General features: G+C 44.5%; 1 protein-coding gene across 1 annotated transcript; it reads left to right on the forward strand.

Moving 5' to 3' along the window:
• The first annotated feature begins 8,662 nt into the window (after positions 1–8,662).
• Positions 8,663–11,638, forward strand: LOC134184727 (52 kDa repressor of the inhibitor of the protein kinase-like). The gene has a single exon (XM_062652472.1). It carries the CDS (start codon positions 9,047–9,049, stop codon positions 11,363–11,365), a length of 2,319 nt encoding a protein of 772 aa, XP_062508456.1. The 5' UTR covers positions 8,663–9,046; the 3' UTR covers positions 11,366–11,638.

Raw genomic sequence — 11,638 nt, forward strand, 5'->3', positions numbered from 1 at the left:
ATTATTATGGCAAGGCGATTCGCAGTCATATTGGTGATAAACTAGGGATGATCAGAGCCATCTTAGCAATATATTCACACCACTCGAATGACCACTCATACTGCCCTCCTGGTGATGATAGCTGGTGTAAGTTCAACAGAAATGATCCTCGGTACAAACCGAAAAAATCCAGAATAAAGTGCTTCATTTGATAGAGCCAGTGTTTGAGAGGCTTAGTGATGAGGATCTTTTAGAGAGGTTACAACGGGGGGACACTTAAAATTCGAATGAGTCTCTCCACAGCCACATTTGGAAAAGATGCCCAAAACACCATTTTGCCTCTCTGAAGATAGTAAATATAGCAACGTCTCTATCAGTTGTGCAGAGGAACGCTGGCAATGTACGGCTTGTTAGAGTGCTAGAGGCAATGAGGGTCACCAACACTACTTTGTGTCGACGCCTATTTGAGAAGCTGGACGTCAGGAAGGAGAGCCAGCTTTTGAGGAAGCGTCAACCTGATACAAAGAAGAGGCGTCAAGTGTTGAGAGGAATGATTAAAGCGCGGAGAAGATGCTTTGGGAGAAAAGGAAGGCTCCACTTATGAGACTGGATCATTTCGTTTGGAGGACGCTGAGAGAGGTTCTAGCAAAGGTAGCCGAAAGAGGAAAAAGACTGTAAGAGTTGGTGAAGAAGAGAGAGAACCATCGAAGCGTCCTCAATGATGGGATGGGTGTTGAGCTTTGAGTAGAGAGGGTAGGGAAGATATTGGGAGGGATGCTATAGTTACAGCTAAGAAAATGGATATTAAAAGGATCAAGAAAAGCGATTACCAGGAAAAACCTGAATCCAAGGAAAGGAGACATTACAAGAGAAGAGAAGTATATACATCATACGGTATTTTAATTTTATTCTTAACGATTACGTAAATAAATACCAACCGTTTTGCAGCGCGTATAGCCACTGTGTGGCAAGAACTGATGAATGCTTTTCCTCTAACAAGGACTGCGGCTACAGCAGCTACTCGTAGCGCCTCGAGAGGTAAAACCCTAGTACGAGGTCCGCCGAACAGAGCGATGTGCGCTACTTTGCTGTCATTCTGATTGCGTTCCTAGCCACGTCCATAACACCGACATTCTAGCTTCACTTCAAGCAAAGGCCCCGGAATCAAGAAAGTTGAAATCCCTCTACATGCAAGCTGTCGACAAATCAACGACATATTCGGGAACAATTTCCTTGCCTGTGTGAGAGTGAGGGTTAGTTGATGAGAGCAACTCCTGGTTCTCGTACTCGCTTTGCTTCCCGGGGACCTTCCGCACAGTATCTATGCAAGCACACTCGCCAAAACTCGAGAATTTATGGCGAACAAATCAAATCAGGATTGCAGTGTGTCAATTTGCAAAACATTTTCTGACATGAAAAGATATGTGACGAAAGCCAGTGCACAGCTGACACTGTTGACACGTTTCCTTTTGCCACTGGCCATCATCCTTGGGGATGGGCTACCGAAGATCAAAGTGAGTGTGTGTGCATGAGTGTAAAAACGATTGTATTTGATAAATCTTCACGAGAAAATGAAGCTTCAAGAAGAAGGTCATTATGGTGAGACAACAAAAATTTATGAACAAGCTAAAGAGATAGTAGAGCAGTATTTAGAAAGAGCTGATGAACTGAGACTGGTGAATAAAAATATTGCAGAAATTCTAAAGTCAAGATTTGTACTTATGTTCTGTTTAGTTCTTCATAATCTGGGGCAAGTATACTGTTTAAAGAGAGAATCAATGTGAAAAGACAAACAGTTCTGGAGAATGTTTTATCTGTTCCAGAGGAAACATCCAGCGAAACGTAATTTCTCACTCACTGCCAGTGAGCTGTATTGTAATGTTTTTCTGTTTTTGATTGTAGACTAAAATCTAATTGATAGTGAGTTGGACTGCATGATACATACAGCCTATATCAGCAGTAATTAGTTTGTTATCTGCCTGGGTAAACAAACTTTCTAAAGGGAAGTAGTGTAACGTATACTGGTAAATCCGGCAACTCGTGTCTAATATACGGATTAGAACGCAGTTCTGTGTGCCTAACGAACATTGTACAATAGCACCGCTCTGCTTGTTACAAAAGCCTAGTCGATTAAATATGTTCTTATTTAATCACTCTGTAGACACCACACCCTCTTATCAAGTGCTGCACGACCACAGATTATGCAGGACGCATACACCTCGTAGACTTATTGATTCTGCTTTTAGAATAGCGCATAAAAGCGGAACCAGGTGTGTTGTTTCCTAGGAGACCCTTCAGGAAAGTATAAGAATTACCCATGTGCTGCATGCACTCTGCACCGACCCAATGGTTTCATACCTAGCCGTCTCTCCACTACGACCCCGATAACGCTCCATCACGACGTTCTCTAGCTGTCACCACACTGCAGGGGCGTAGCGTCCAGTCCGACCGGTCCGGCCATGGCCGGACCGGTTTTTGAAATATGCACTTTCGCCAGACGCTCAATGGCATCAACTTCCGTTTTAAGGGTATAGCCGATTAAATAAGTAATATATTTCTGCTCATGCAGTACTTTGTGCGTCGGCCTTGCGTTCTCCAGACGTCAGTTGAAGGTACTGTACATACGCTGTTAGTGAGAGAAGTGCATCAGCGTTAAGGAGAGTGAAGACGTACCTCCGTTCGACCATGTCTCAAGTTCGCTTGAATAACCTGTTAGTTCTCCATGCTCATAAGGCTAAAACAGACACTTTGTCGATCAGTTCGTGCTTAAATGAGTTTGTGGCTGGTAGTGAGCACAGACTTCGCATTTTTGGAAAGTTCGATTAAGGTTATGAGCAGCAATAAGTATCAGTTTTAGAATTAGACATGGCTGTCATTATAGTTCTCGTTAATTAAAGTTGTCCCGCCCATCTACTAGCGTGCGCTACATTGTCCAGCCCACTAGCGCGCGCTAGGCCGGACCGGTTTTCATTTACTTCCTACGCCCCTGCACTGTCACTGCTGTCAAGCTATAGACAGAATGCAAGTGCAGTAACTGCGCTGCAAACGCATTCGTAAGACTGCTACCGGTCTGCATGACTTCGTCTTGAAACTGTAACTTAACATATTCAAACAATCTTACCCTCGATATATAAATGTAAGACATTGATTAATACAGATAGAAGCTAGGATACTGGATGAAGTCTTTCACAAAAGTTTACATTTTCTTAGTTCCAACTTCCGTAGTAACCTACAAAGTAATTTGGAATAGAGAAGGATAGTCAGGCAAAGCTGAAACATCCTCCATTGCCACCAAGATATGACCGACAGACTTGATTTGAAGTCAAGTGACATGAGAGCTAGAAATTATTCTGCTAGCAAGTCAATTTGAACCCTAAACAAAAGGAAACGATCGCCACGCTTTCAGACATCAATATGGTTACAAGTTCCCGTCACAGTACCCCGGATATGAAGTGCAAGCGTATCACATGTGACTACTTCCTATTGATCACCTAGCAGGCAAGGCGTCCGTTCAGGTCCGCACTACTGTAGCATTTCGATCCGATCCGTCTTCTACGCGCTGCAGCTGAGTAGCACTAGCAGAAGGAGCTGACCAACGAACATGATTGCCTAATTCATCTCAGTAGCTATGCGTTGGTAGTGAACACACATCTAGAGATTTGCAAAAAAAAAGTGCTACATGTTCCTAGCAAGATATTTTCAACGCGATGTTTTCATTCGATGCATTTTGTATATATTATAATGAGTGAATGTGTCAGCTAATTTTTAAATGAATTCAAAAGTGCGGGAAATAATGCTTTTATAACTACGGTGCATCAGAAGGTTGAATCATTCTTCATCGAGAGGTACGTACACTTTTTCTATCTACGTGTGTGGTGTACGCCTAGATACTAGAGATTGGATCTTGGTTTGGTAATTGTAGAGACATGGATCGCGAAGTTACTGCGATGGAGGTGGACCAACAGAAAGCAACGGATAAAAAGAAAGGGACGACTAGGAAGAAACAGACGGCTAGTGTGAAAGAGACGGCTAGGCAGAATGAGACGGGTATGGAGAAAGAGACGGCTAAGGAGAATGAGACGGCTAGGGAAAGAGACGGCTAGCGCAGATGCACAGCCAGCAAAGCGCCGTCAGCAACAAAGGTGTGTCTCAGAGAATTAATAAACAACACAGCGTCTGGAACTGTGCTTAATTTTACGTATACAGAGGTAGAAGAGGAGGAAATGGAGGAAGAAACGGAGGAGGAAACGGGACAGAAATAGACGGCATTAGTAACTATTTTTACGCCAAGAATATTACTTTGCATTTTTAATTAGTGTGTGTGTGTGTGTGTTTGTTTGTTTATATTGATTCTGTAACTACTGTTAGTGAAATAATACAAATTATGACGTTGAACATCGCATACGGCCAAGGTTCACCACTTCGGAGGTATTTCATCACGAACCACCACCACCCCACCCCACCCACCCCACACACACACACACACACGGACACACACACACGGACACACACACACACACACACACACACACACACACACGGACACACACACACACACACACACACACACACACACACACACACACACACACGAAATGAAAAAATCTGGGAATGTCAGAAAAATCTTCAAAACAGAAAAGCTGAAATGCATTTGCTGAGATCATGTCTTTCTCTCTAAAACTAACCACCTACTTAGAAATGTTCCACCTGATAAATTCCCCCTAACTAGAGCAGATTGATATCAACATGAGGAAGACTCTTGAGAGAATATTTAATTGTTCTATTTTTGAAAGTTCATGGCATTAGGCTACACCGCCTAACCACATCTGACTGTTTTTGTTTGTTTGTTGTTGTTATTGTGTGTGAGAGAGATTAGGTGCGAAAGAATTTTTTAGTTTTATATACTGCACTTTATAGGAACGGAGATCGTTATACCTTCATTCCAACCCCGCCTAAGACCGGCTGGACTGAAGAGAAGAAGTTTGTAATAATTATATATTACAGTTGGCGGGCAAGGTAACAGTTATTATATATATGTATTTGTAGGAGATTACTTGAATCAGAAGCGTATCGCCCCGACTGTGAAGATGTTAAAGTCACCTTACAACCCTTTCAACCCACACGTCCTGTCGGCGCCCATCTACCCCGTCACCTTCCCGACAACCCTACACCTCTCGACCTTTTTTCTGTGTATTTTGACAACATCCTGCAGAAGATAGCGGTCTGGACGAACGGCAAGGGACGGCATAAAAAAAGCAACGGAGAAGAGCTTCCAATGGCAGCACGACACCACCACCCCCCAAGAGCTCAGAGTCTATTTTGGCCTTGTGTTGGGCATGGGATTAGTCCGTCTGCCCCAGATCTCTCACTACCGGTCCCAAAGTGATTTTTGGAGCCAACCCATTTTTCAAAACACCATATCGGGACGACGGTTTGTTGCCATCTCTCATTCATTGAAGGTTAGTAGATAAACAATTTGTGAAAATGCAAAGTGTTACAGGATGTTTTTTGTTTAGTTGAATGAGTTTATCATTCCCAAAAAAACCGTCGTCCCAGGAGATCGGGGCAGAGGACACAGCACGCCTCACAGAGCCGGTCCCTGTCCCCAGCAGTGGGGTATAGGAAACAGAGCAACCAGCCGGAGCAAGTGCTGAGGGCCATGTGGCACCCAATCCCAGTCTTGGGGATAAGGGTGCCACTACACCAACAGACCGGCTCTTTAAGATCCGACCTGTACTTCAGCAGGTATGACTTGCCAGTTGTAGTGCGAACAATTCGTGTATAATATGTATGTGATTATAGACGAGGCGTGCTTGCCGCATGTATTGTCAACCCGGACAGAAACTTGCTATTGACGAGAGAATGCTTCGTTTCAAAGGTTAAATGAATTTATTGTACATTCATATGTCTGATTGTAATGCAGTTCTATTTTTAGGAAGGTCCGGCATGCGGCAATACATGCCCAACAAACCCATCAAGTGGGGCTTCAAGCTATGGGTCTTAGCAACATCAGACTCATCCTCTCCCAGTGGAGCCGGTTACGTCGTCGACTTTGACGTACATCTAGGCTCCCAGGGCGTTCCGGAAGAGGGCCTCACTCAAAAGGTAATGTTAGAGCTCCTGGAGCCTCCTGTCAGCAGCAACCTTCCATTGCCTGTCCTTGGGCTGGGCTATCATTTGTACGTTGACAAACTATTACCCGGTATGGTTTCTATTTTTAGAGCATTGCTGTAGCAGGCATTATGTTTCCTCGCAGGTAAATTACTTTGCCAGCACAAGGAAAAGGAGGTATATGCTGCTGGAACGATGCGCCAAAGACGCTCCGGTTTACCACCGCAAATATCGGGGCCCATCGTAAAAAAGGAAGACAGAGGCAATTGGCGTTGGTCACGTGACGGCAATTGCCTGTACCTAGTCTGGGTCGACAACAGCCTTCCTGTCTTTTGCTGAACTCTTCAAAAACTTGACAGTAAAGAAGGGCAAAAGCAGTAGTAAGCAGCTTGAAAATTTTGCTGTATTTTAAATTGAGTTACCTACTTTGGTTTCAAGAAAGGCAAGGGAATTTCCTTGCCCACCAGTCGTCCCAGACTACAATCGGTACATGGGTGGTACAGACATTCTTGACCAGACGACAGGTGGCTATGCGGTCTCGAGGAAGGTCTGCTGTTAGCCAAACGTTTTCCTTTACAACTTCCTTGAGACCGCCGCTGCGAATTCGTGGCACCTGTACAGACTGACCACCTGTCCAACAGTAAGTGTCATAGCTATGAATTCTTATTTGTTGTATCTTATGTGTTGTATATAGCTAGTTGTTCATGTTGTAGATGAAACACCTGGACTTTCAAGAGCTTCTTGTCAAACAACTAATTGCTGCTCAACAGGAAGCTCAAAGACAAGATCCAAGCAGAGGTGGTCGACCACAAAAGACCCGGTCAACGCCTCTGCCGCTTCCTATATCCGTCCTATGTACCACACTCCTATGATTTCTGCAGGGCGGCCACGACGGTGAGTGAGGGCAGATGCAGGTGCTGTGTTCAGTAGTACTGTCTCTTATACCTGTATGTTTTTAGTTGTATTTATTGTTACTTTCTTCAAGGGAGGTCGGATGTCCGCAGTTATTGCAGGGAGTGTGGTGTGTAACTATGCTTTCGTCTAGGCCACAACTGTTTAGACTGTATCATAGAAAGAGTAGATTAGCTATATCATGTCGGGAATTTGTAAATAGTAAAAAATCCAGTAACCCTACTTTTGTGTTTTACCGTTGGAGATCAGTCTGATGATCTGTAAATTAGTGCAACTATTGTACTGTACAGTTAGTTTCCGGTAATTTGTAAATAGTATATATTATACTGTAGTGTAGTAGTTAGTGTACAGTATATTTGTACACTATCAAACAAGTTGGTGTGGCCAGAATGGCCAAAATGGCTGCGACTGTGGACTGTACTAATTTCTTCGTTCCATATGTAAGTCATGTATAAAGCCGTGTAGAGTGTAGTCCGTTCCATCTTCTCGTTTCGTTTGTGTGGCCGTATCGGTGTAGTCTAAGCTTTGCGCTAGACCCTTGATGTGGAGAAAGGAGGGTCCTAATAGGAACCGCCTCTAATCGCTGATATCAAACTTTTATGATGGCCGGTGGACGTGTGACGTGGACGACAACCAGCGTACCAAGTGTCAGGTCCATTGCTGCAGAGGTAAATTTATATTGAATTTTAGAAGATCTACATACGGGAGAGACGCGCCATTTTGGTTACAACCTGCATAACCAAGGACTAATTAGCTAATTAGGGCCATCTCTGGTGCATTGAAGATCAGTAGATAAACAATTCTCGTAAAAATGAAAAAGGTTACAGAATGTTTCTTGCCTACTTGAATGAATTTGTTCCACCAAAGAGAAAACCGCCGTGCCAGGAGATCGGGGCAGAAGACATAGCACGTCTCACAGAGCCGGTCCCTGACACCAGCACAGGGGTACAAGAAAGAGACACACCAGTTGGTCCTAGTGCTGAGGGCCAGGAGGCACCAAACCCCAGTATCGGGGATCAGGGTGCCACTAAACCAACACCAGCACTACAGCAGGTATGGAGACGTGTCACAGCTTGTAGTATGAACAATCATTGTATGTGATGATAGATGAGGCGTACTTGCCGTATGTATTGTCAACCCAGACAGAAACTAGCAATAGATGAGCGAATGCTTCGTTCCAAAGGTTAAATAGATTTAATGTTCATCGAAACGCCTGATTGTATTGCAGTTCTATTTTAGGAAGGTCCGGCATGCGGCAATATATGCCCAACAAACCCATCAAGTGGGGCGTCAAGATATGGGTCTTAGTAACATCAGACCAGTAGCGGATCCAGATGGGGGTTGCTGGGGTTGCAACCCCCCCCCTTTTCTGGCGCTGTTGTAGGAAGACAAAGTGTGGTAATAATTACACCAGTGAAGTCACTTGCTTCTCAGTCTGTCAGAAAGTATACATAAACTAAGTACTTAGCACTAGCTAGTGACAGAAATAAAATAAAAATTGGGCAAACGCAGTACGTCTACTAGTAGTCAGAGTATCCTTCACTAAACAGACGTCCGGAGATCGAGGCTGCGTAACTCGCGTTACCTGTTTGGCGGTGTTCGTGTTTCTTCCGTGCGTTTTACTGAAAGACGTAAACATGTCCTCTGCTTTGAAAAGGTAGGCATGAATAGAAAATTAGGTTTCGTGTTGTAAGCATTCTGAACAGATTCTCCACTGCGTAACAGATTCGCATCAGATAAAGCAGCAGCCGCTAGACAACCTCCAGCAAAAAAGCAACGTCTGATTACCGCTTGTCTTGGACAACCGTCACAGTCAGCAACAGCGGCTTGCGAAGAAAGCAGTTCTGTTTTACCTGTGCCTCTAGACTGTCTGAGTCTCCCGGATTCAGGTCCTCGGAGTCGCGATTTCGGGTCAGTGAGTACTAGCTCCAAGGCTGTCGACAGGCCAGTTCATTTGTCAGGGGTGGAAGAAATAATAGATCTGGGCAACCTCGTACTAGCTGCAAATAGATCTTTTGATTGCCTTAGACAATTAATTCATGAAATGTCAGATGCCGAAAAAATGCAGCACCTTACATTTCACGTCAAACCTGCTCCATCAGATGTCCTCCACTTTCATGAGGTGACGAAGAGTGGCAAACGCTGGAAGGTGTCTTTTCAGAGAAAATGGATGGAAGACTACGAGTGGCTTTCGTACAGCAATGTTCTGCAAGGTGGCATTTGTCGGTATTGCATCCTATTTCCCGAACACCCGCAGAGGGGAGGTTCAAAGGGAGGGAATCCAGGCATACTCGTGACGGTGCCGTACCAGAAACCATTCACAAAGGCTCTTGGCAAAGATGGCGTACTGGTCATTCATGAAGGGACGGTCGTGCATCGACACGCAATGGTTCAAGCCGACTTGTTCAAACTTAGCTTTGAGAAGGCAGATTCAAGAGTAGACACGATGCTACTGAAACACAAAGATCAGCAATCCTTGGAGAACAAAGAAATACTTCGTCAAATTATACTAGCTGTAGAATTTCTGGCAAAACAAGGCTTGCCTCTTCGTGGTCATAGAGATGACAAGGTTGATTTTGCAACTGAAGGATCTAACAGGGGCAACTTCATTGCTGCACTACAGCTCTTGGCCAAAGGAAACAGCACTCTTCAAAAGCACCTTCTCTTTGCAAAACGAAATCAGAAGTACACAAGTAAAACCATACAAAATGAAATTGTTCACGTTTATGCCAATAAGACCAGAGAGCGACTAACTGCACATCTGAGAGAAGAGCAGTTACCATTTGCAATCATTGCTGACGAAGCTACAGACCCTCATGCAAACCAAGAGGTCCTTTCACTGTGTTTGAGGTTTGTTGATTTACACTCAGCTTGTAGTCCAGTCATCAAGGAGTGCCTGATTGATTTCATCTATCTGGAAAGAGCAAATGCCTTGACAATATCCGAGGAAATATTGAAGTCTCTGTCCAAACCACCAGTCTCTTTAGATCCCAACAATATCAGGGGGCAGGCATATGACGGCGCTGCGGTTATGTCGTCTAACATAGCCGGGGTTCACGCCAGAATCGAGGAAACGGCGCCATTGGCCATTTTCACCCACTGCTATTCTCATTGCCTCAATCTTTCTGTTGCGGCAACAAGCAAAGTCCAAGAAGTTAGAAATCTCATTGGTACAATCAATGAAGCGTACTTGTTTTTGTCTAACAGCCCAAAGAGACAGCAAATGTTCCAGCTAACGTTAGAGACGTATCTGCCTCAGTCTTCTCGCACTAAGCTTCCAGGGCTCTGCAAGACACGCTGGGTAGAACGCCATACATGCTTTGAAGTTTTTCTTGAACTGTACGAAGCCCTAGTGACCTTCCTTGACGCTATTGTGTCTCCACACGAGTACCCTGATCTCATGTCGGCTGACAAGGAATGGAAATGGGACAGAGAGACAGTGTCGAAAGCTCAGGGGCTAAAAGCAGCCCTCTCGTCATTTCAGACAATATCTGTTTTCATAACGACTAAAAACGTCCTTGATTCAGTTAAGGAACTGGCAGGAAAATTGCAAGAGCGGAACCAGGATATACTTGACGCCTACGCAATGGTTGATGAATCGATTGAAGAGATCAAAAGTGTGAGAAAAGATATCGATGCAACATTTGTTTCCTGGTATAGAGATATAACTGAGCTTGCAGCGAACATCGGCGTAGCGGAATCAATTCCTAGGAAAACCAGCCTGCAGAGGAACAGAAGTAACACACCTAGTCAAAGTCCGATGGAGTTTTATAAGCGGTCACTTGCAATTCCACTACTGGATTCTCTGACAGCGCAAATGGAAGACCGTTTCCTACGTGATGGAAGGCATGTTGGTGCGTTGCTGAATCTTGTACCATCAATATTTCTAACTTCGAGAGTAGAGTTGGGCACACTCAGAGAAGGCGTTATGTTTTGGGAAAAAGACCTACCTTTCCCTAAGTCTCTAGAGAATGAACTCAGGAGATGGGAAACCCTGTGGAAGAGAAGAAAAGACCGAGAATCCGTGCAAGAAGAAATGGTCAGGCAACGTGAGGCAAGAATTCCTGACAATCTGCTGCTGTCACTTGGAAATTGCGATGTACATTCGTTTCCGAACATTCACCGCCTACTTCTGATTGCCTGCACTCTCCCAATAACGAGTGCAGAAGCGGAGCGATCCTTTTCCCTCATGAGGCGGATCAAGACTTATGCAAGATCGGCGATGTGCGAAGAGCGTTTCACAGACCTTGGAGTTCTTGCCATGCATTACAGTGACCGTATCCCTGCCGAGGAGATCGCAAAAGCGTTTGTGCAAGAACATCCAAGGAGGATGTTTCAAGCGTCGTTATTTAGCGAAACATGAACAGCATTAAAAACCTAGCGAGCGTTTTCATAGAGAGAGAGGTGATTAGGAAACTCTTAAAGGTGATTAATTGAGCTGATTACTGGCAAGACTTGGTGTCTGTGTACGTAACTAGTTAGAGTTGAGAGACCCTATGAGCGACAACGTGCATGGAAGCGACGAGAAATTGAATGGAATGACGAAGTCACATGTCAGTACAACATGGGGCATGGGGCGTGGCAAGTTGTAACTTTCAACCCCCCCTTTCTAAAAATCCTAGATCCGCGGCTGCAG

The sequence above is a fragment of the Corticium candelabrum genome, chromosome 9 (assembly GCF_963422355.1).
Source record: "Corticium candelabrum chromosome 9, ooCorCand1.1, whole genome shotgun sequence".
Taxonomy (NCBI): domain Eukaryota; kingdom Metazoa; phylum Porifera; class Homoscleromorpha; order Homosclerophorida; family Plakinidae; genus Corticium; species Corticium candelabrum.